We start from the raw sequence: 25,947 nt of genomic DNA, 5'->3' as shown, positions 1-25,947 counted from the left end.
ACGACTCTGTCAGAATGAGGGCTTGTGGGTCAAAGGTCACTCATATGTCTGGTTCAGAAAGAGGAGGGGCATCTCACAAAAGTGCAGCGTTTGTTTTTCCCATTAGCATTAGCTCGTCACGCTAATGAACAGCGGCACATGTGGCTATGCGATTAAGAGGGAATCCACTTCGAGGGCCCCTCGCTTCTTTAGCTCAGTCGTATTTCAACAGGAGGAGCTTTGCAGAGTTTGGTGATACTCGTCTGAATTTGGTTTCCACTGGATAACATCCGATCCTCAATAACCATAAAAAGGGAAGACAAAAACTGGAGGACAGCTCCTGTTCTGTATGTATTTTGGTACTGTGGTCACATCCAAAGGCAAAAATATGAATAGACCAAGATATAAACCTCCAAACATACAGTTAAGACTCAGACTTTCTCCCAAATTCCTCAAATTCTTTGCTAATTCTGCACAAACACAGCAGAGTGGGGAAACTCCCGTGATTAAAAATCCAGCTGTCAGCTGAGGGGAAGCACTGTAGCAACCAGCAGCAGTAAACTGGACAGGTCAACAGGCATGAAGTGTTTTCTGACTCTGCTGTCGGCCACTAAAAAGCATCAATAAACATGCCGGTTTACTGGCCTCCGGGTGACTGCGGCCTGGCTGCAGGTACAGGTTTCTGAAACCCAACACTGCAGAGCTTTCCCTGCTTCCAGGCCAGCTGAGACCCTGCTATTGGTCAGAGAAAGGTCAGTGCCATGATGATGCCGAGGTAACAACAGATGGGGCTGATGCAGCCTGTGGTGCCATTAGCACAGTGCTAACGCTACGTGAGCCGTCAAAGATGTTTTCTCAATGATTTCTATCGACAGGAGGAAAACACCAAAGCTTTTTCTGTTCAACTCGTGCACAAACACATCCTTCCTTCAGAACACACGTTTTCTGGGAACGTTGCATAGGTGGTGAATGTGCTGCTTTTTACTGAGACTCTGTGAAGCTGTTCAAAGAAAACTTTGTCAGACTGTTTTGGCCCGGTGTGGTCAAATCCAGCCATCCCGGATTATCTGGGGATGTTTTATCCCTGATCTGAAGTATTGGAGTGGTTTGAGTGAAATGAATGTTTGTGTTCTCCCGCTGCAGGGTGACCGGGTGTGGTTACGCGAGGATGAGCAGTACCTTCCCAGCACCGTGTCCTCGTGCTCTGGAGGGGTCGTCGTCTTTGCCACAGACTATGGCCAGGTAAGAACCTCAGGAACCTCAACCTGCATGTTGACCTCAGGGTTTCAGTTGTGGTTTTATTTCCTGGATCCACTCTTACTTCCTGTCTCTGGCGGCTTTGGATTTCTGGTGCTGAACAAAGGTCAGACATGAGGCTCCAGACAGTAACAACACGTGTCCGTCGTCAATGAGGTTGCAAAAAGCACTTCTGTTGCGTGTAAATTTAGAAAAGGATTTCTTTTATCGCTGTTGTTTACACACCACATGTGTGACCTCCTGACTAGTTTAAAAAGAACAAATGAGACACATGAAGTGAGGGAGCCAGGACTGCAACCTAACTTCATTTGGTCATTTTTTCAGTTTAGCAACCTACTAAAGCAGAAAAACAACCTGTCACGTGACAAACAGCCATTCCAAAGAACAACACTTCTGTTGTCTCACCACGTCCCAAACCACGTGGTCGCTTGTTATTTCATTATTGGTCTAATATACGTCATATTCACAGTGCTCCACATGTGTTGAAGTAGCACACAGGACTGCATTAAAGGCCCTTCATTAGCTCTTTGTTTTACTCTCTGAGGTTTAGAGTTCCTCTGATTAACTGCTCGTGTCTGCTCCTCAGCTGAACTTCCTGTCTCTCCCATAACTGCTCTGACATTGACAGATTTTTCATAAACCTCCAAGAGAGCAACAGCTTAAAGAGATCCACCCATAATTTTGGATCAGCTCAAGATGCAGCAAATCCCCTAAACCCCATATGGTTGTGCATTACCTCTGCCGTCCATGTGAACAGGGGCTCCTGTGAGTCGACCCACTGAGCAGTTTTGAGGCTGGATTCGCCTTCAAACATTTGGTCGTAGTTAGCTGTGATTTTTGGTCTTTAAGGTGTTAAAATCGACAGATTTCAATTGACTGTAAAGTGTCATGAGTGTACCAAGAAGTGTGTGTCTTCACACAGTGGAGATGTTTTGCTTTTGAAGCTTTGCTTTGACTCCAAACACTAAAGCCGTCACATGGAAGCGAGACCAGTATATATGATTTCTATGGCGTACACACACACCTGACCTGCCCTGTAGAAAACACAGCTCTGCTATCAGCAGGTTTACGACTCCTTCAACACACTGAAAGACTCTGTGGGTGTGTTTCTAAAGAGTTGTCGAACATCGCAGAGCTTTCAGTCACAGGATGAAAAGCAGCTTTTCAGCCTGCTGTGCCGGTCAGTGCTGTTGAGTTGACTCAAACAGTTAAATGTGTTGGTCTGACCCTCTAAAGCAGTTTTCCTTTAAACCACTGGTGCTTCTTAGTCGGGGTAGGGATGCTCGATCCTGGGCAGCATGGACAGGTGAAAGGTGTAGTTTACCGCAGTGACGTGTTGAGGGTTTGCTTGTTCTGACAAACACCATAAGAGCCTGTTATGTACTATTTAATTGTTCCTGCACTATTCCTCTCTGAAATATGACCCACCGACCAAGTAGCACCAAATATGTGCTTATCTTGTTCTGCAGAACAAGTTTGTTTTGTAAAAGCACCTCTAGTAATGCACCACTAATCAAAGTGACAAATATATTGTTCTGTCTGAAGCTGCTTCACAATTAAAGCCTCCTGCTGGTTTGCTGGTGGAAAACTTTCAATGTGCAGCAGCAGGCATGAAAAAAGATTCAGGACCATGGGAGTGAACCTAAACTCAAAGCCAGAGAGGTTCAGCTGAAGCTACAGAAGCACTGAGAACTGCATGATGCAAAACGTTGAAAAAGTCATGCTTTATCGGTAGTTGCTAGATAAACCACAGAGTTTAGCACAAGACAGCAGTTTGAGGGAGAGGACTGTCACAGGTCGGCCTCGGTCAGCCTCGGTCGGCCTCGGTCGGCCTCGGTCAGCCCTGCAGGACCACAGCAGTGCAGGTCAGCATGGTTGTCCCCTTTCAGGCTGCAGTTGAAACTCGTGATTACAGATCAGCACACCACTGTACAGATCCTGACCCAGAGCGGGTCCAGGCTCTTTACGGATGACATTATATTTTGATATCTATCTGTAATAATGCTTATCATCTGCAAATACCTTTTACACAAGCTTGGCCTTAAATGAGTTTAGACAACTCAGTCTAAACTAAGTTAACCAGAGCCTTAAAATCAGGCCAACAAACAAGAAGCTGTGTGAACTGTTTAGGTGGATTTGCTCTCCACCGGCCTGCTGTGCTGACAGCTTTAACAAAGACTTCCTGTGTAGCCGCCGAGCAGCAGAGGGTCACCAGCAGAAGACGGCCTTTAAATGTGAGCGCTGAGGGATTTAGGGTCATGTCGAGCCAGCGTATTGTCCTGAAGATTTGCTGGCAGATTAAGGCATTCTTATCTCCTGGCTGCGACTCACTCAGAGACTCTGTCCGAGCTGCTGGTCACTGAAGCTAATGACCCTCCAGCCCGAGCCTCAGGAAGCTGGGCTTTGGTGCTGGTGTGTAGAGCTGATGTAATGCTTCAGGTGATGCTTTATGGCTGTTTTTAACCACAGTCAAAGTCGCTCTGACTCTAGCGCCACCGTGAGGTTGGCATTTTTGCTCCACAGATCTCTTGGCAGTTATTGGATTGATTGTTGCGTCATTTGCTTCAGATGTTCATGCTCCTCTCAGGATGAATTGTAGCTTTGGAGGTCTTTCTACTTGTCATGCAGTGGCGTCGTCAAATTTAAGATTTAGTTTGTCCAAAACTTTGGTTTGTGACCAAATACCAGCAAAAGTAATGACACTCTCCTCAGCCTCAGCCCGACTTTGTGTTCAGTGCTAACAAACAAACTTTGCTGTTAGCTAAATGCTAACATTTAGCTCAAAGCTTGGCTGTTTTGTCGTCTCTCCTTCATTCCTTTTCTCCTCTTTTATTCTCACCTCTTGCTTCTTTTCGTCCCTTATCTTTTTTTATCTCACCTTGTCAAATAGTTTTATCGTCTTTTCTCTTTTGTCTTTTGTCTCCTCTTCATTTGTCTGTTGTTTTTTCCTTTTGTCTCTTTTTTAATACCTCACTCCTCTTGTTTTTGTCTCTAATCATTAAATTGTTCTCCTCTGTTTGTGTCTCCCTTTAATCTTTTCTGCTCCTCCTGTTTCAGTTAGTCTCTTGTTCATCCTTTGTCTCATCTTCGTTGCTTTGTCTCCTGGTGTCTCTTGGTGTCCTCTTCTTTTTGTCTTCCTTTCTTCAGTTCCCTTGTCTCTTGTCTTATTTTTTCTCTCTTCTTGTTAACGCTCTCTTTTCATTTTCCTCTCTCTTCCTTCATTTTATCTGGTGTTTTAGTCTCTCGTCCATGTGGACTCGTTCGTCAGCTGTAAATAACTCTGACAGCGTTAATGATCATGTGTTCACGTGTTGGTGGACGTCCAGACGGACTGGGAGGTTTTCATCTGTTCAGCTCCGAGTTGGGAAACAAAGGCAGCACGAGACCCTCACACTCAATCTGTTTAAGAGCTTTAGCAGTATTAGCATTAGCTGCTGGAACTCAGTTTGACTCCAAGCAAACTACAATGAGATGAGTGTGGATGGACGGAGCAGCCTGACAGAACGGTCCTGTAACAGAGCAGTCACAGGTTCAATCCCTGACACAGACAGTGCAGTGTACAGTATGTCGTGTGTGCAAGACCGTCACCTCCAGCTGCTCATCAGGAGAACCATGGAGTCATGATGAAGTGTGTGGTTATTGGTTTGTGAGGACATGTGTGTGTGGGTGTGTGTCTGTCTGTCAGTCATGCTGTGTTTTTGTGAGGATTGTGTATGTGTGTTTTCATCCAGAGATTGATATGCATAAGTGTGTTTCTTTGTCTTTGTCTGTGTGTGTGTGTGTGTGTGTGTGTGTGTGTGTGTGTGTGTGTGTGAGTGAGTGAGTGTGTCTGCCAGCCGTCTGTTGTGTGTAACTGGAGATGGACATCACCTGTTCAGCTTCGGAGCAGATGTTGGTGTTTGTGAGGAAAACCAGTGCTGACCAATCAGAGAAGCACACTGCTATAACCCCTCCCACTTCATTGTGTGTGTGCATGCGTGTGTGTGTGTTTATGTCCCTGCTTTCATATTAACCTGTATGTGTGTGTGTAGTTCATGTTGACATTGTAAATGGTAGACATTGTGCTCTGTGTGTGTGTGTGTGTGTGTGTGTGTGTGTGTGTGTGTGTGTGTGTGAATGTATATGTAGGTTTGTTTCTGTGTTTAGTAAAAACAGGATGTTTGCTGTATTTTCGAGGATGGTTCGTCCACCTGAAGGACTTTTTATTTTATTTCTCAGCAGCTGCTGCTCAGGCTGCCGTGACGTTCAGTGTTTATGCTTCACAGGATGAATCCTTATCATTTTGCAGGCCCTCCGATCTTTCCTTTAGCGCCACCATCTGGCCCAAAATTTCTCCATATTCAACATTTTTGACCTTTCAGTCATCATTAATTTACCTCAGAGAGACAACCAAGTCTTTATTTATTGATGTCAGAGACATTCGATTCATTACAGACTGAGAAGCTGTAAATGAAACTCAGCACTTCCTCCAGATGTTTCACATTTTTAGCCTCTCGGCAGCTCTGAGGCCGTAGTTCCTCTTCCTCCATGGTAGGCTTTTAATGTGAAACATCATTGCAGGAAGTGTTGAGTGTCGCTGACAGTGTCTCAGCACTGGTGTCTGTGAGAGTGTGATCTAGTCTGAAATCCATGAAATCTGCTGAGCATGTTATTATTCCCAAAAGGATCATCTTAATGATGCTTCGATTTCTGATTCCCAGTTCTGGTCCCGTAAACGCTGGACTGTTGTGATGTTTGTACGCTGCAGCTTGGAGTGGTTCATGCGCCTGTAGGTTGAGTGTGTGTGTTGTCGGAGGTCGCAGGGTTTCTCTCGTCTTGCTCGAGTTTCAGTGTTGTTGACGGCGCAGACAGCCTCCTCCTCCTGAGCTGACTGCAGGACAATGCAGCAGGAGATGAATGGCGATTCAAAGAGCAGCTGCTGCTTTTGATGACGACGACGACGATGATGATGTGTCAGGGGGTGAAGCTTGAGGCAGGCCGAGGGTTACCTGCTCAGCTCTGACAGAAAGAGTGAGGGGGTGAGAGGGATCATCTTTCCCTCCTGAAGACACAAAATGAGGAGCTTCATTCCTCCTGCTTTGTTTTTCAAACTGATCGCCAACATGAAAGTCTGAGTCGTTATCAAATGTTATTGAAGCTTTTGATGAAAGAGCTGCAAGTGTTAGTCTAAGTCTGTCTTCTGAGGCTAGTCTACAGATGTCAAACTTCAAACTTTATTTATTTATATGGCACTTTTCATACTTAAAAAGCAACACAAAATGCCTCACAGAGGCTAAAAACAACAGAGAAGAAAACCCAGCCCTCCCGCCCCCATAACTACATACAGAAACACACACACAGACACGCACACACGCACGCACACACACACCCGCACACGCACCCATACGGACAAGAAAAGTAGTAAGCCACCTTTGGGGGCCATCCACACTGAGAGGGCCCCTGACCGGGGGGCGCCGCCTGAGACCACCTGGACCCAGGCAGACAGAAGGCCCCACACCAAGGAGGCCTCCAGCCATCCAGGCCAGAGCCGTCCCCTCAGCAGCGCCCCCATCAGTAGGCCAGAAGCAGTTTCCATTGAGGGGGGGCCCCCATGAGGAAACACTTGACCTAAAAACCAAGGACCCCCATGAGGAATGTCGACCCCCATGTCGAACCACATCAGAAAATATGCGTATCTTTGATAAAAGAAGGGGCAAAACTACTTCCTGAACCCACTGTCCCACTATCAGCCCTCAACAGTCCGTCTTCGTTAAATGCTTCTTCGGTCTCTCGCTGCACGTTTCGCTGGTTAAGCGTCTTTTAATTGCCTGAACATTAATGTGAATTCACTTTCCTGATCCACATAAGTAAGAACAGCAAACTCTATCCTGACTGATCCGGGAACAGAGCCTGTTGATCCGAGGGTACAGCAGCGACTCCCCCACCTCCTCTTCCTCTGTAGTGATGCTGTCCAATGGCTTTAGTTCACAGAGATTTACTCCTGTTAGCATCTGTCGCTAGGCTTAGCGGCGGGCCCCACGGCTTTGTTTTCGAGGCGTGGACCCTCCTCATCTCCACAAAGACAACTGGACCAATTAGAAACCTAATTAGGCCAAAGCCAAAGGACAGCCTGTCCTCTGCTGAGGCCTGCTGGGACGGGGACAGTAATGCTATGAATACTGTCCATGACAAAAGGGCAGAGGGAGACAGATAGCGTCCACATTCTGCTCAAAGCCAGGTCCATAAAGAGAGTGTCGTCGGGGACATTGTCGAGCTGACAAATTGACAACAGCAGTATCTGAAGCGATCAGCTGACGGAGAGCTGAATCTGTTTACAGTCGCTAACTTTCCTCTCCAGGACTCCTGCACTGACTGCACATGTCTGACTGGAAACGGTGTTTACAGTGAACTGGTCCAACAAGTCAGTTATCTCGCTCTAACTGTCCACCTGTCAGCGAACGTAAATCTCATTTCTTAAAGCAGTTCAAGTCCAGCCTGTGAAGAAATGTTCTTGAAGTGATGGGAGTGTTTAGTGATGTTTCAGTGACCACAGAGACATGAACTGTCTTTTCAGTTTAGTTCAGCTCATTTTGATTTTCAGGCGTCTCTGGTATTTTGGCTCACGTGTTGTTTTTATCACCTGGACAGACTGCGGGAGCAATAAACCCTTCAGAACACACAGGTTGTGAACGCAGCGTTTATAAGTCGCCGCTGAAAAGACGCCATCGCATTTCATCCCTCTGAAAGACGTTTCTGTGACGTTCAGTTTCCCCTGAAGCGTCGCTGAGGCTGGAATGTGACAAATGAGGCCTGGCAGGATGCTGGGGGAGTTTTGGGGTGTTAATGTGTGTGTAGTGTGTGTTGAGTGTGTGTGTAGTGTGTGTTGAGTGTGTGTTGAGTGTGTGGGGTCAGATGTGATTGACTCCTCAGACAGAGACCGGCCTTCTTTAGGAAGAGTCTGCTCGAGTCGCTCTGTCAGTGCAGGTCAACGACCAGCTACAGCTGTGTGTGTGTGTGTGTGTGTGTGTGTGTGTGTGTGTGTGTGTGTGGCTTTATTTCCTAAAGTTTGAGAATTTGAATCCTGAGTTTGTTTCAGATGAACTCCAGCTGATGACGGGCAGGTCACTGCGTTTATAAAAGCAATCGTCTTCATGTGCATTAAGAGAAGTGACAGTAAAGCTACTTGTAGAAAGTCCCTTAAGTGCCTCGCTGAAGAAACAGCTGATTATCCTGCTAAAATTAGACGAGGAGATTTGTCGGTTGCATACATGAGTTTTTCCCAGCCGCCCACGTGGCTGCGAGACAAATCTGAGGAACTTAACAAGATCATTATTCCTACATGTTCATTTCTTTTGTTCTTCTCTGTTTTACTGTGCGATACTGCACAGATTTTGAGGCCATCAGAAAAGTGAACATCACCATAGTTGAAGCTGAGAACCTCAGGTGTGAGTACACCTGTGACAATGGGTCGCTCTGCTCTTTCCGCCCAGACACCAACACGGTTGAAGTCTGAAGAATCAGACTAAATGACAGAGGACGTCTTCAGTGTCCCTTCAGGCAGCAGAACTCCTCCAGACCCTTGAAGTGAAGTTTGATCCTTCTGCAGAGACATCTGATGGTCTTCTGCTGATCCTCTGTGATGCTGCAGTGATGGATCATTATTCCGAGCGGACCCCCCTCGGTGATCTCTCTGCGTCCTCCTGCAGGCCGCGGACCTCCTGCAGAGCGAGGATAATTTGAGGCCTTCTCTTAATTAACCTCTCTGGCTCTTCCTTCTCACGGCTGGACTGTCCTGTGGTCTAAAAGTGGGCTAATGTCGCTGATGAATGGAAGGATCTCTGTTACTGAGTGACTGAGAAAGCAGGTTTAAAGAAAAACTTCTTTGGCTAAATGATTTGAGTCTTTTTTCCTCTTGACTCCAAATGAAACTGAAGACAGACCGAATGACGTAAATTGTTTAATAGGACATCTAATTGCATAAAAGACACTAACTTCTAAAGCTTCCAAAGCTACTTGTATCTGAAGGACGAATGCGTTGGACTTGATTAGTTTGCAATCTGAAAACCAAATGATGAATACCAGGAGCCTCTTAACTGAACCTTTAACATCTTTTTCACTCTAACTCTCTGAGTATCTCAAGCTGATTCAGGACATTTTCATATCTCACTGGGACCAGACACATTTTCTAAGACAAACTGTCCTCTTTACTTGATAGTGATGCTACAGTTGAGACTTGTGTTAAATGTTGTGGCTGTAGTTTCAAGTCCTGACCTTAGCCTTCGCAGAGCCTTGAAGCCTAAATCTCCCCAAGAGGAAAACAGAAAACCCTTCAGCACAGAACAAACAGAAGCAAACAAAAAAAAAAAAGCTGCTTGTCACAATGTGTTTTGCTTTCCTGCCTTGATTAAGTCTTTCAGTGTTTTTCCTTTCTGTGAAACTGATTTCTTCCTCATCATTTCAGGCTGCTTGTATTCAGGCTGTACTTTATCAGGGCTGCCGTATCTTTACGGGAGGTGTTGTGTCTTGGCCTACTCAGACTGATATCTGAACGGTAGTTTGCATGTACGTGTAAAATGCAGATTAGCAGCCACAGCTGTGCATGTGAGGCTTAGCAGCATGGTGGTTAATGCACTGGGGGACGCTTTGGTTGGTCTGTCTTGAGAGATGCTTTGGGATAACAGGTAGCTTGTGTGTTAAACATAAACATATTGTAGGTAGATAAAACAGAAGGAGGTGAATCCTGATCAGGAATCAGGGACATAATAAAGAGATAAATTACACCATCACAGCCTGATGAGACCCATCAGGGTAAAAGGATTTGAGATCTTTGTCTCGTCTTTGTGGGACAAACAGTTTTGTCCTGAACAGCTGCTCAGCCTTGTCCTGAGACGCAGATGAAACCCTCATCCGGCTCCTGACTTGCTGTTTTCACCTGTCCAGAGTCATATTTACCTCAGCTATCAGCCATATGTCACCTGTGTGGAGGGTGACGTGAAATATGAGCTGTGAGGAGTTTTTTCAGAGCAGGAGAGGAAGGCTAATGCTCTGCCCAGAGGAGGCGATTGATGGGGTTTCAGTCCGGAGCTGTACTTTGGTGCAGAGCTGCATAGTGTTTTACCGTCTACATGCATCTACCCATTTAAATCATGAAATCATGAAAATACCCAAAACTGGATACGTGATGTTTTAATCTAACAGCAGAACGAACTTTAATCCTCTTCAAACCTGTACTTTTACTCCAGATACTGCAGTACATGTTACTGCAGATACTTGTTTAGCCGTAATCTGGATGCTGTCTGTGCTTGTTTTACTCAGTCAGTAAAGGATTTGATTTGTTCTTCCTTCACTGACAGCGCTCTTACTTCACCTCCACCGGGCTTCACTCGTCTGTACATTTCAACCACTGATTCATTTTTACCGCCATGAATTTTTAAACGTTTTCCGTTAATACTCAGCTAACACTCGTGGACTCGTGTGCTGTATCAGTCAGAACTGTCTCACCTCCAGACTTTCGTCCACTCGTCACTCTCCTCCAGTAACGTGAGATATCATCTGTCAGTCAGGATGTTCCCTGCTGTAAATCATACACTTAATCTGTTCGACCAGTCATCCAGCAGCGCGTCACATCGTCTTCATCGAGGAAATGACACCTGAACTTCAGCCCAATCATTCCATCTATGTGTGAGAAAAGTATTAGCTGGTTCTCATCATCCAAAGTCTTTTCTAATCTCCTCTTAGGAAATATATCGCTCTTAATCTTCGGACACCAGCAGGTGAAGGTTGGTTTACGCACTGGCAGCCACCCAGAGCCATTTGATCCTCTGTTACTCAGCTTATCCTCTCAGGTGTTTTGACATGTTTTTGTTATTCTTAAGATGGTTCACACAGTCCATATTTGTCTGTTTTCTGATCCAGGTGTACACCTACAAGCAGAACGCGCTCACCCGACAGAAGGTGCAGCCCATGCACCACAGCAGCATCAGAGGGGTGGAGGACATGGCGACCCTCGAGGACCTTCATGACGGCGCCATCATGCACAACCTCTTCCTGCGCTACCAGCAGAGACACATCTATGTAAGTTCCCTACGAGCTGTGCCACAAGAGACAAAGTGTATGATGAGAGGGGAGAAGACAACAATAAAGCAAAAATCAGAAAGAAACCAAAAAAGAAATTATCATGAGGTATATCAGTACAGATGGAGTTTCATGATGCTCTTCACATAGATAGCCTCCTCCACTGGCTTCAGAGTAGGAATTTGTGTCTCAGGTGAACGCCATAAACTTCACTTAATGTCAGATTCACACAGATCACCAAGTCTCACATCCGTGTTGTTGCTTCTGGATCAGATCTTGCATCATAAACATGAAGATCAGCCCTGAAAATGACTTTCTGTAGACACCGATGAGAGAACATCAGATCTGACGCAGGTGAGGGCGAAATCTGAGAAAGGAGGGAGCCTCTGACATCAGAAGCCCAAAACAAACTCACTCCTATCTGCAGTATCAGCGCTCACGCTCGGCCTGTCGGGGTGCGCCGCCTTCTTTAAAAGCTCTGCGCAGGAATCTGCCGTGTTTGGCTGAAGTTGCTCAATCGTTATGTAACAGCAGAGATAATGGTCTAGATGCAGGCAGATAAGAGACGGCGGTGACTCGGGCAGAGAGCTCGTCTCGATGTCGAGGGATGCGAGGGAGGTGGCGTCCTTCTGGAACCATCAGTGTACAGTGATGCTCCCTGTGGACATGCTGTCAGAATCAGTTTGGCTTTCCGCCTCTGATGCATCACAAGCAGCAGACAGCGAGCGTTGAGCTCGAGGTTCACCGGTGTGAAACACACGTGTGGAGCTGACTGAAAGGTTGTTTAACTGTGTTGAGCTGAACACACAGCGCACAGGAGACAGGTGCTCAGACACAGCAGGTTAGTCTCTGAGGTTTGACAAAACAGAAACCGTCTGCTTGTTTGTCAGTTCCAAAGATGGCAGCATGAGAATTTAATGCTTTCAACACAGAAAACCCTTTTTAGAGTCTTTGAGGAGATCATTTTCTACAAAACAAGTCAAGATAAGTCACATTTTTACCTTTGAAATTAAGATTTTAGCCTGAAAGGTTTTTTCTGGACACACTCGTCTTGTTTTCTTTAGCACATCTGGATTATAGTGCAGTATCTTGAAATGTGGAGCTGCTCTAAGTTTGCCTACCTCACCTAAGATAGATGTTGACTGTCTGTAAATGACCTTCACTGTGTTTACAGTATTTACAGATTTAGAAAAAGCACTTCAATAGTGCTGGATCAATAGTAGTAACCGTAATGACAGGTAAGAGATTAACAGGAAACACACAAGACGAACAAGAAACAAGCTAAACACAGAAAAATAATCAAAAAATGAATAAAACACAGTAAGATCAGATTTAAAGTGGAAAAGGCCATAACTGCAGGTACGTGCCTCAAACAGACCGTTCTGAACGTTCTGCCAATAAAGGCTGACATTAAAGGACGACACACACTGGCTGCACACACACTCAGTGTTTTCCATGCAAACCTTCACACCAGCATCAGCACACGTCGCTGATCACATCCCCGCTGGCCTCTGAGCCGCACTGACTGCTGCCTGCTCGGTGCGTCCACAGTGTTTCTCCACAGGAGACTGAAGTTTCAGGCCTCTTCTCTGGAAATGTCCATCTGGAAGTTGTCGTTTAGTTGGATTCAAAGTCACATTCTAGTTGTTAGTCCTTTCCAGATCTATGCTCAAATTCATTTTCAGACTTTGGCTCTTTGAAATGAATTTTAAGCTTCTCCAAAGCTCCCTTTTCCCTTAATTCTCTGTAAAACAGCCGATTGTGTCTCTGTCCACATAAAACATAAAAGTCACTTTCTTTCTGCTGCATCAGACCTCTATTTTGAGCTCTTGTGGTTACGCCATGAGCTCCGCCAGCAGTCGTTTTAGATGCGGCTGTTCTTTGCTATGCGGGGTATAACATTTCTCTGAGCTTGAGCTGAACGAACGGTTCAGAATAAAAAAGGCTGTGGTCATTTCTTAAGTGTTACACTTTAGACTTTTATTACAAATCACTGCTTTTTAGCCAGAAAAGGGTTGATGATGTTCAGCAGGCAGTATTCCAAAGACACCGTTGATTATATACTCTGATACTTAACGGCTTTGTGCAGGTGTCACCTTCTCTCCCAAAACAAAGGTCTTACTTCTCTAAGAATTGCCTCAAATTACACTGAATTAACTGAGGATTTATGCAGGTGGTTGAATTCTGAAGTGTTTCCAGTTGTTTCAAAGTACAGAACTGTGTGGAACACGTTACTGTACTGTGACTGCAAATAGAACAACTTCTAATCAGAGAAAACAAATCTAGCATAAACTTTCACTGTTCAGCCTGTTTTTGAGAGATTTAAAGTATCATTGGAGTTCAGCTTGTTTCCCATGTTTCCATGACTGCAGTGTTGACCAGGTGATGAAAAGCACAGGTGCTGAAACCCGAACAAGTCGAGAGATTTTCAGCCTTTTTGAGTCCAGGTTACCGACCTGCACAGAGCTTAACAGAGCTCCTTGTTTTGTGGCCAAGGTTGCCAAGCGAGAGGGAGGATGAGGCGAGTCTGGCTTTGTTTGGTTTGACGCTCGTTTGAGAGGCTGGTATTCCAGTGGTGGCCTCACCGGGAGTTTGGCGGGAGCCGACGGGTCCTGGCTCGGCTCGGACGGCGGCCGTGTCGTCCAAGCTGTGAGACAGAACAGTTAAGAGCATGTTAGCTCTGCAGCTAAACCACAGTGAGTCTGAAAATAGAGATCATGAAGAAAAACACCCCGCTTCTGTTTCTGTCTGCGAAATACATGATGATCATTATAATATCTGTTCCCTCGAGTGCAGCTGTGACCTCTGACCCTTTAGAGGTCTCACCTTATTAGCCCCCGTTCTTCTAGCTTTTCTAACTCAGGACATTGTATGTCTCTTTGATCAGTCTGTCCAACGAGAAGATCTATGTCCAAATTAAAGTTGGATTGAGTTTTTGGTGCCTCCAGAGGGAAGAGTGATGTCACTCGAGTCAGTGTCATTTGAGTCTGACGTAAACAAAAATTGAACTGGAGGTGTGGACTCTCTGGTTGTCTCTGGTTCTGCTGCTTTGACGTTGATGTGTTTCAAACTGGGGGTGGAGTTGTTTTTTGGGGGAATCATTGGCAGCCGTCGTGGTCGGAGCATTAGCAGCAGTCATGGTGGCATCAGGACTGGTGGTGATGGTGGTCTTAGCAGTAGTAGAGTAGTACTTTCATACTGATGAACCATCCTACTGAGCAAACAGTGTATTATGTGATCTGAGGCTGTGCTAACAAAGTAATTTATTCCACGCTGTCCTGCTTTACACTCGGAGCTAATAATCAAACAAAGCAGCTCTGTTCAGCTGGTCCCGGTCACAGTAAAAGAACCCATGAAACTCTCCTGCATGGCCTAGAAAACAAAGAACTATGTAGGACAAACAGCTCTCAGCCATTGCGGTCTCGTTTTGTACTTATGGACTAATGAACAAACCTGACCCAGCACTTTCTCCAGCACAACAAGGCGGGGACAAAGGCAGCCGTGTGCTTTCTGCACGCATCAGCCGCAGTAACCTTTGACAAATGCCATCTTGTTACTTTAATCACATCTGAATGCTCCCGTATGGTCGAAATTATCCAATCAATTCATCACAGCTGCCCAATCTCCACTCTGACGGCGCTTTTTTAAATTCTTTCTCGGGCCAGAAGCTGCAAAGAGGGAAAATTAGAGGAGAGGGCCATGAAGTGGGCCGTGGTAAACCAAAGGGAAGGGCTTAAAGCACGGGCCAGAGAGCCAACAACAGTTTCTAATGCATCAGATGTTAACCAGGCTAACCATCTATCTGCTACTCACAGCAGGCTCCGAACCCTGAGTCTCAGCTTTAAACAGGAGCTCCTTCTCATCGTCTTCATGAACCACCTACAGCTCATAATACGCAGAAATAAGTGCACATTTAAACGTATTTCAGTCTTCACTTCAAGTGGAAACAGAGCCGTTATCTGACAGAAACTCTCGTCCCACACAGAGAGCTTGAAATGATGCAGAATGCAAAGACAAACAAAGGTTTTGTAGGAGCTAAATGTCCCCGAGACAAACCTCATTCAATCACGCTGGATGTGTTTTAATCAGTGCAAACAGATTCCAGTGGCTTTCAAATGCTTTACTCCCCACTTATGATCTCTTGGTGCCTCGTGTTTCTCTGCCCGTTGTGCTGCGTGTTTTGGCTGAAAGAAGTGACCTTTAGGGTGATATACACCAGGAGGTCCTGGGTAATACAGTACACACAGATTAGATTTCTCAGACTTTTTCACCAGAGGAACTCTGGCGAAGCACAGGTGACGCTCCTGACGTCCTGACATGCTCCTTAGGTTCCTGGAAAAGTCCCTGCGGTGAAAAGGGGGCAGAGAAAGGTGAGGTGACGGGCTAATGCATGAAGTCAAACGCATCAGAGCGAGGGGCCCAGTGTCATAACCTGCCAGGGGCCCCCAAATTCCTGACAGCACCCCTGCTGACTTCTGAGGGAATTAAATAAGAATTAATGACTTTTCACAAACATCCACCAATCACATTCCTTCTTTCTCCGTGTTCAGCTTCTCTTTTTGTGCCAGTAAGATATTTTATCACAACATCATGAGCATCACATGGTTTTATTATTATTATTTAGAGGGCACTTTTCAGCTGTGTTTTCTGGAATAGCAGGTCAACCAAACGTGAAGAAGTTGCAGTTGTTTAAGGTGTGCAGTGCTCAGCAGCGTTTGACCTCCTGTCCGTCTGTGGCAGTCATCACAGTGTTGTTTCTAGTTTTCATGCTGAGCATTTTTGAGGACACAAACTAAGCTTGAAGAACTTTGGAATCCTGACATGTCAAGCTGGCCTCCTTTCTGCTTGTTTCACTAGAAAAATATTTTTGTTTTCATTAAAATGAAGCTAGCTAGCCTCAGCGCTAATTTCATTCTGTGTTAGCATTACATAGTTGAACAGGGAATTCAGCCTGGGGGCTACCAGACCAGACTGTGTGTGTGTGTGTGTGTGTGTGTGTGTGTGTGTGTGTGTGTGTGTGTGTGTGTGTGTGTGTGTGTGTGCGCGCAGTCTTAGCTGCTGTGATTGTAACCAGCTGTGCTGTCGACTGGTGGCCTCACTCGTCTCCTCTGTAGATTCCAGTGGACACACACACACACACACACTCACTCGCACGCACGCGCGTGCACACATACACACACATACACACACACACACACACACACACACACACACACTTTCTCAGGAATCTCTGTACCCCTGTATTGCCCCTCATTCATACAAACACACTGACACACATTCTCTCATTTTTCTATCACACGCTGTTCTTTTTTTTTCATCCGACCCTCATCTTTTTCTCCTAACTCCCCCTCATCTCCACACACACACACACACACACACACACACACACACACACACACACACACACACACACACACATGCCTCTGTCTTGGCATTCAAGTGTCAACACCTCCACTCCTCTCTGTCTCGTCGCAGCAGGGGTTCGGTCCAATCAAGACTTTTCATTCCTGCCCGGGAGCTTTGTCTATGGCATATTTTATATGTATATTGTATGATGTCAGCTAATGGCAGGAAATTCCTCCGCTGGGTCATTGGTCTCAGATTACAGCGTTAAGTCTGCATTCAGACCGACTCCTCGCTGGTTTGAGTGGAGCCAGTAGGCGTCACAGTGGATGTTCCAGCACAGAGGCTGCAGAAAACAAACGCAGGGTCGAGCGGCAGGAAGCTGAACCGGGCTCCACTTCTGCAACAGCACAGCATCATCCAGCAAAGTGCAGCGTTGGCCAATCAGATTGTGCAAACACGCATTCCTGATGGAGTACTTTGTAATGTGGATACCATATTTCTACTGTTTTCCTCATGATCCTTGCAGCGAGTTGAACTTTCCAGAGTTGTAAAATCCTGTCTGAGTTTAATAAACCTCTGTAACATGACTGTTGAGTAAGCAAGCAGAAAATGTTTTTGGAAATGTGACTCAGCTGACCAGACCCTCGACAAAAACTACTCTGTTAATTGACTTAGTCATTTTTCAGATAAAATACCCCTTTAAATATTTAAAAATATCTGTATTTCCATACATTAAGCAGTGAAGTTTAAAGCTGACGGATGTGAGCTCATATTAAATAAACTGACGTGAAGACGCTCTGTCGCCACACTGGCTTGAACTGCAGTTCATCTCCTGCAGCTGCGAACCAGAAGAAGCCGCAATCAGTGGACGTTGGGGCTCATGGAGAAGGTGGAGGTGGATGTTGGCCAAACAAAGTGTCTGACTGTGACACGGAGACCTCAACCCTGGTTTCTGTAAACCATGACCATAATCTTTCCCAGACATTAACTGACTAGCTTTAGTTGACTAAACCAAACCGTAACCAAAGAGGTGGCACATCATACAGCTGCACCGTGGGAGTCGTTTTGGGACATATGGTTTGTTTTGGAAGGCGCTCACAAGTGACCGGTTTTTGGACAAAGACTAAAGATGCCAGAGCTCAGATTAGCAAACATGGTGGAGGGTAACAAACTGCTCCGTCACTCCTGAGGTCTGCTGCAGCCTCTGATCTTTGCCAACTCGGTCAGCTCCAGCACAGAGCAGCATCAGTCTCGTGACTCACTTGACTTATTTTAACAAGTGTCGGTGTCTGCTGCCGAGCCGCTGACAGACTGCAGCAGCCAGCTGCTGCTCCACTTTCCCAAAGTCTCAGCTCACAGCTGAGAGGTGCGATCAACGACCAGGAAGCTGCTCAGACCTGGATCGTAGTTGGTGGAGCCTGGGCCTGTGAGTGAGGAACCTGCTAATCTGCATTTGATCCTTTGCTCTTTAAAATTACCTTCGAGCAAAGCGGTTAATGTGCAGGCTGTGGACAATCGTTTGGTTTGGTCTGTTCCAACATTAATGTCCCAGTATTTGAAGAAAATACAGATGATGCAGTGTTTTCATTCATTCAGTTAGATTATATGACGCTTTTCTGCCACAGTAGTTATGTCTCCTTACACATAAACAACCAGGCATACACACACACACACACACACACACACACACACACACACACACACACACACACTGACAGACCACACACTCGTTCCTGTAGACACACTGAAACACAAACCCACTTTAGTCCTCAGTCGAAGCAGAGTGTGTGCTTGTGTGGAAGAGACATTTCCATTTCATCCAGCTCTGACTCCTGATTACTGTCAGATGTGGAGGATCTTCCAGCCAACGGAGCTTCACGCTTCGCTAACCCCCCCCCCATGTCATTTCCTGTAGGTCGTACATACAAACACTACATGCATGTGTCACTTCCTGCGTCCCATTGCTTTAAGTTAGGTCTTTTCTGTGAGGAATGTGTTTGAAAATGTGAGCTGAAAAGAAAAACTGTATTAGTGGAATGAAGCGGAGAATTCATGGCATGTGTGGTTTCCTGCAAAGTGTTTTGCAGCATTTTTAGAATTTTTGGTTTGTTAATTATGGTCAGAAGTTATTTCCCCATCTGTCATTTGTTAAACTATCCTGCTAACAGAAAAACAGATTTGTCTGGAATCTGGTGGACATATCACTTTTGGCTCAGATGGTTACAGTTTGGTTGTGAGATCTCTGATTTTTACAGCTCCGATCGTTCTGCTGCTGTTGTGTCCAACGTCTGAGCCTCGAATGTGACGACGAAACAAAGACAAAACTTACCTGAGATTAAAGGCCTGTCAACTGGTCAGTGATGCTGAGGGGTTTTTGCTTAAAAATATGGGACTCAAACGGCTGGATATGCTGTAATTTGGGTTTCCCGTCCATATATTAGTTGACGTTGAAGAGGCGATAATTGATCTTGACAATGTGAAAACGGCGTGAAACGTCATCACTTGTAGACCCTGCAGAGAACCTCATTGTTTATCAGTCCGGCCCACAACTTGTTTGGTTCTCACCGCTCTCACGGCATCATTTCCAGCCACAGCAGGAAGCTGTTTTTAGAGAAGAAGCTGTAAAAAGCCACTGTGCACTACCTGCTCAGCAGCTAACAGCAGCAGTTAGAGAGCAGCTGGTGAACACAGTGGAGAGCCTGATACCTCCTTCAGGGGCTGATGGAGAGAAAAAACAGAGCTGAAAGACAGAGAACATCTGACTTACATTCATCAGACGACACAAACATGACATCCGTAACTGCTGGATGTGTAAATAAGCAACTGTTTGCTCAACATATCAGCTTAAAAGGCCGTTATACTCTATTATACTCCGTTAAACTCTACTGCTTTCTGCTGCACAGTTTTGGTTCCTTACTGTAAAACGGAAAGTCAGAACCTCCAATTAAGAGCTTTTTCATTCTGTGTTAAGGTTGAAAAGTTTCCCTGTGAACAAAGTGAATGAAGTGCAATAACCACAAAATACTGCACAGACAAATGTGTTATAGTATCAACCACAGAGACAAAAGGACGTTTGACAGAATACCTCATGTGCGTCTCTGTTACTGTTCCTTTGGCCTCATATCAGGCCCTCAGTGCTGCAGCTTTATTTCCTCCCTGTAAGACAAAACTCTCCTCCAGTCAGGAAACAAAAACAGAAATTTACTATATTTCTTTTTTCCCCAACTACAGTCGAAACTTTCCACGATTTATTATGTGTTGAGAAGTTTTCGTGTCCCCAGGAAACCTGTCAAAACTGCCATTGCATCATTTCAAAAGTGAATGGGCACCGCTGAGAGGATGAATATTCTCCCCTCTCGACGGCTTTTGCAGATGTGGGTTTCCACTCCGTCAACAGCGATATTAAACCTCAGCGGTGGCTCAGGATGGCTTTAATCGCCAACTATAACAAATGTGCAGGAATTTGTCTTGGTGACACGGTAACTCAGTGACGGCTCCGTATCCCCTCCTCGCTCCCCTCTCTTACATTTCCTGCCGTCAGTCAGGCAGGTTGGCGAGCGCTTTCGCTTCTGATCCTCCACTTTTTTTCTCCATCTGGTCTTCATTTCCCTCTCAGCGCATTTATCTGGCTCTGTCTCAGAGATCTTATTTTTTGGACAGATCTGGCTGCCTGCGTGCCTCCCTCTGTTCTACAGTTACACCGTCAGCAGCGGCTGACGCCTCTCTGTAAACACAAAGTGGCTGTAGCTTCAGTTACTGCGACCTGTCAGAGCCAAAGACCCTCTTTAGGTCCGTTTGATGAGCGGTCAGCTACGTTCAAGAACTGCTGATCCATGAATGAATGACAAGGTTTTCATGGTGGGAAGAAACAAACATGAAAACCGCTCCTGCAGCTGATCCACTGTTTTCCAAAAACTCCTGGTTTAATCAGAATATGGGAAACGTGCTGCTCCTGGAACAGCCGCTGAGGCATGAATATTATGAAATATATTACCATTATTTTCTGCTTCTTTTTTAGAAAATGCTTATTTGATGTCATTAGAGAGTCCCCTGATTCACGTCTGTCTAATTTTCATCTTTTGTCTTTTCCCCTTCTACTTTTTATTCTATAGAAATTGAATAAAAAGAGCCGCCTCTGGTCTGTTTCCACTTCAGACAAGATTCATTTGAATTGTCTGGAGCTGCAAACTGTTGTTAACCGAAAGGCCAAAATATGGCTCGCAGCCATAAAGCTCTAAGTCCGCCATCATAAATACCTCAAACAAACGATGTAAAAGTGGATATCACGTTTCTCACGTCACCTCTGTGGTATGGCCCCGAAACGTTTGACACCACACATGGAGGACGAGGGGCCGCGGGTCATCACATCAGCCAATAGGGGGGCTTCTGATGAGAGTCACAGCCAATTAGCTCTCAGCCAGGGTGCTGCCGTGGAAAGTGTTACCAGGACGGAGCAACAGGGGGATCTAATTGAGTCCAAATGGTTGCAATTCATCGAGTTAAGGGCAGCGTGACTTTACCCAAAGCTTTCTGCTCTTTCTTTACTTTAACGACACTCACCGTCTCGAGTGAGCTTCACCCCCCAGACTGCTGCTGAAGCACAAGTGACTTCTCTAATGATTTTCTTGGCGGGAAGGTTGAGGGTGGCAGGTCAGCCGCTGTGAATTCAATGTAGTGTAGTATTTAATTTTATTCTTTGAATATTCACAGACATTTCAAGCTTCGTCTGAAATGTGAGAAATCTCAAAGGCCTGTCAGGTTCGTGTTTTCCAGACTTGAAGCACAGTGTCGCCAAAAAGTGTCACCAGTGAAAGATGAATGTAAAGTTTTCAGAGGAAGTACAACACGGCCATTAATCCAGTAAACGTCCACATCAAGTCCAAAGGGTTGAACGTAAAACACAACAGTTAGCCCAACAGGCACTGAGAATGTTGCATTAGCGTTAGCGTTAGCGTTAGCTCCAGACAGATGCATCACTGTCATTCCACAGTTCAGACTCACAACGAAGGGGGATTATAACTAATGGTTGTTTTCCAGTACTGATCTGCTGATCCGGATCTGGATTGATCATGAGGTCAGAACGTAGTGAGAAACAGCCGTCACCCAAACTCACCACCGCAGTTATCCAGCACCGTATTGATCCGATCCACAGTCAGACCTCTGAAAGAGCTCTGAACATGTCTGCTGAAGAACTGCGGGCGGTGGCTGTTAAAGGTTTAACAGCGGTCGAGTAAACGCTCCTGGAGTCCCGCCGCGTTTCTTTACTGGTCTCGACTTTTGCCAGATACTGTAAACAAGGACTCAACCATTACATGGCGCTGCGTAAGCATCTGCAAAGACATTTAGAGGACGAGCTGAGTGATGCACGTGAGCCTCAGAGCCAGACATCAGTCCGACTGTAAACTGTTTACACTGCCGGCGGAAGGCGGACGTCAACCTGAGCAGAGAGCTGCCACGCTGTGTTTACACTCGCTCTGTCTGAGAGATAACACACACGGTGAGTTACGAGCCTCTGCACAGCACACACACAGCGCTGGATCATTTGCACATTGCACATTGTCCGTATGTAAATACTGTCACCTCAACTGCCATTCAAATGTCGCATTTGCATCCAGGCTGGATGTAGGTCAGTCAGTCAGTAGGCCGAGAGCTTAGTGTGAGGGGTTTGATGAGGAACACGGTCAGGCGATAAACCCACGAGAGGCACTCTTTCCTCCTGTTTGACTACCATTTGTTTAAAACCACAGTTTTATAGAATTACTGAGCCTTTTTGTTTTTTGTTTTTTTTTTACATCTTCAGTAGGAACCAATGGGCTTGGAGCTGAGAGCCACAGGCAGGAAGTCAGAAGGTTCTGAGATGGACTCAGACGTTGTTGTTTGGGTCATGTAATGTGATAAAAAAAGGTGGTCATGGCATGGTGATGAAGGTGTGAGGAAGGTGTCCTCAGGTGAAACTCTGGAGAGACACCGAGCTGCGTGTGTTTGCTCTGCGGGTTAATTATCCCCATCAACCGTCACCTTTCGTTGTTTGTGTTTACACAGACATGGAGGTAAACACACCCACACTCCCTTCACCCTGAAGCGGTTCTGGAAATGATCTGGATGGACGAGCACACACGGACTCACACTGTCAAATATAAAAAGTACACAACAAAAACACTCTGCAGGCATGTTTCAGGTACCGGTAAGACGACAACAAGCCAACCTGCTCAGCTGAAACTTTGCATTGGCAGGGTGGATTTCTTTATTCTTTCCATGCCTTATACATCAGCATGCCCATTAACCTAATTACCCTTATTATGGCTGTAATTTGAGTTCTCAACTTCAGAGCACTGAACGCAGTTTCACCTCAGGCGTGGCAGAAGGAGCCATTTACATTTTCCCTCTTCTTCATCCAAGCTGAAAGGTAGTAAAAACCTTTCTGATTGCCCTCTGTAATAAGGAATTTATCTGCTTGTCTGATACTTTGAAGCTCCTCTCTGATGTAAGAAGCTTGAAAAGCACCTTTACTAACAGTATTGCAGGTAGTAAAACAATCAGAAATAGCTACAGATGTCAAGAAGATGTCTGACTTTGGGAAAACGAGCAGAATGAAGAGGAAAATGTCAGAGCAGTATGAAATACACGTCTGCCAGGCTAAAACAAGACGCTGACCGTCTGGCTGCACTGTGACTGGCAGCGCTGTTTGCGGTCTTGTGTTTTCTGCGCAGTGAGGCCCAGCGGAGACAAACAGGATGAGACAGAGTCCAGCCATGTGGCTGCAGACGGACATGCTCTGCAGACCAAGATGTCCTTGTTTCTCTGTCTCTTTCTCCTTAATGCATTCCTTCTCCTCCTCCGGGCAGCAGCCACTCACGTCCTAATGCGTGCTTATGGGAACGCTGTGCGCTGCTGTAATGACATTTTCACCCTCGGTCCAGAGCGCATGGACGAAAATGTTCTCATCTTCATCGAGGAACGTCCTCAGTGTATGTTAAGTGATGAGGACTAACGTGAAGATCGGAGTGAGAAGTGATGTCATGAAAGTGATCCGCTGTGATGTGTGATGGGATGGTGGGCTATGAGTTGATGCGTGTTAAGATGTGTGTCTGATGTTTGTCCAGCCGTGTGGGTCGCCTGTGCGAGCAGGTTACTACGACCCGTATTTACGTTTATTGTTAGGCGGCGTCCTCTCGTGGCTGTATTAATTATGACAGGAGCAAAAGAGGAAGTCAGGTGATTTAGTATAAAGAGCAAGAAAGTCCACACATGGAGGAAGGTCGTGTGGATGGATGCTCCAGCAAACACAGGACTTTCAGCTCGCATAACGTACTCAGGTTATGTGACTTATTCAACAGTAACATACTCATTTAAACCCAAACCATGATCTTTTCCTGAACCTGGCCACGTGGTTTTGCTGCCTAAACCAAAGGAAACAGCGACCGTCTCACAGCGGAGGTCTGGACCTACGACGGTTCGATACGCCTGTCGCAGCGAGGCTACTCTCTGACGCTGCTATGTGTCGTTCTGAGAGTCATTGGTAAATCGACCTATTCGGTCTTTTCCACTCCAGATGTTGCAGGTGTGTGTGGCCTCCTTCATAAACTCCAAAGTGCTACCTTTCAGAGGACACCATGTTCAGGACTGTAGTCCAGAGGACTGAAGTTTGGACACGTCGTCCTGGTGTTAGTACACAAAAGCAGGTCTTCGTTTGGGGAAAATAATCATGAGTAACAGCTCCAACCTGTGGATCACCTTCACTCTTCCTCTGCTGTTATTTTGAAGGAGCAGCCAGTTTAAGAGGTTTGTTTTCTTTGGACGTAACAGTGGATGGAAAACGTTTGTTAGAATTTACAGGTTTCGACAGCATCTTTTTTTTATGCTCATGTGGATGTTAAAAAAGCAGCTTAATGCTTCTCTAACCTTTGTAACTGCTCCAGCCTTCTCCACTGACGATGATGATGATGAGTATTTCTGACAGCGTCGCCTTTCTCTGCTCGACCCGAGCGACTCTGAGAGCCCAGATGACGACGCTGTAACCTTTCCGACTCTTCAAACCGAGGCCAGCGGAGGAAGAAATCAAGTTGTTTTCTCACAGATAAATGCTGATGTGCTGCCTTTTTCCAAGCTCGCCTATTTATCCATTAGTCACCACCGCAGCGCTGAATCCGCTGCCAAGACGCCTTCTGGCTGCACAAGCTTCTCTTCCAGCGCTTTGGTTTGTTTTTGTTTGAGCTTTGAAATGTGACGCTGGTTTGGAAAATGTGCAGTTTGGAGGAGGATGGTGAAAATAAAAGCAGAAGGTCAAACGTGTTGAGCTGACTGGTGAATTACGGAGGTCACGTGTCAGGATGCTGCTTGTGTTTGCTGCTGTCCACCTTCCACGGAGCTTAATAGGAGTTTTATGACCTTGTGCTTTTGTCCGATAAATCAGATTATGTGTTGCCTCTGGCCCGTCTGCGCTTCCACCTGAGCCGTGACGGGCAGCAGAGATGGTTTTCTGTGAGCGTCCGTGGTGAAGACGTTTCGGTTCAGAGATGAGTCATCACGCTTGTTATCAGAGGGGTTTTTTACAGACGCTGCATGTTCTGCAGCTTTTGGCACTTTAACGTTCAGACTTTCATTTTCACTTCAGTCCATTTTAGAGAATGATAATAACACCTTTCCCTGAAGCATAAAGGGACACTGTGCTTCATCACACATGTTCCCACAGAGCAGTCCTGCTCATTGACATCCATCACTGCCAGCGAGGGACTAATTTCAGAGGGAGAACGACGTCTGTGTAAACTTACTGCACCTCTGTCTGGGATACCATGTAGTATAATGTTGTATTGTCTTTCACCGTCAAAAATTCAAGCTCAGACGTTTTTGTCCGAGCGTCTCTCTTGTCTATCACATATATAATTGATGCATAATTGATCTTTTTGCCATTTTCCCTTCTTGCCTGCTGGTCTGTTTAGCTGTGCAGTTGCTAACGTGATGTCACACAGGGTGAAAATGTTTGTACGTCCTTCTCATCATCGTATCTCTGCTCTGTCGTGCTGAATACGCCCTGCTGTTTGTTTTTCTGACACTTCTCATCCTCTCTCCTGATCCTCAGACGTACATCGGCTCCATCCTGGCGGCGGTGAACCCTTACCAGCTGCTCCCCGGCCTGTACGACCGGCCGGCCGTGGAGAGGTACAGCCGGCACCACCTCGGCGAAATCTCCCCGCACATCTTCGCCGTCGCTAACGAGTGCTACCGCTCGCTGTGGAAGAGGCTGAAGAACCAGTGTGTCCTGATCAGGTAGGAGTCTCTTAAAGGGATTTTCCAGAAGCCAGGCTGACGACA

At 45.9% G+C, this 25,947-nt stretch overlaps 1 protein-coding gene across 2 annotated transcripts in view; it reads left to right on the top strand.

Moving 5' to 3' along the window:
* Positions 1-25,947, top strand: part of myo10 (myosin X) — a 101,348-nt gene that overhangs the window by 33,890 nt on the left and 41,511 nt on the right. For both annotated transcript variants that reach the window (XM_076744656.1, XM_076744655.1), the window contains exons 2-4: positions 1,123-1,221; positions 11,131-11,289; positions 25,715-25,902. In XM_076744656.1, the coding sequence (XP_076600771.1) occupies positions 1,123-1,221; positions 11,131-11,289; positions 25,715-25,902 (446 nt within the window). The remainder of the gene's footprint in view (positions 1-1,122; positions 1,222-11,130; positions 11,290-25,714; positions 25,903-25,947) is intronic.

Source organism: Chaetodon auriga, chromosome 12, assembly GCF_051107435.1.
Source record: "Chaetodon auriga isolate fChaAug3 chromosome 12, fChaAug3.hap1, whole genome shotgun sequence".
NCBI lineage: Eukaryota > Metazoa > Chordata > Actinopteri > Chaetodontiformes > Chaetodontidae > Chaetodon > Chaetodon auriga.
This window is presented reverse-complemented; position numbering and strand designations above follow the sequence as displayed.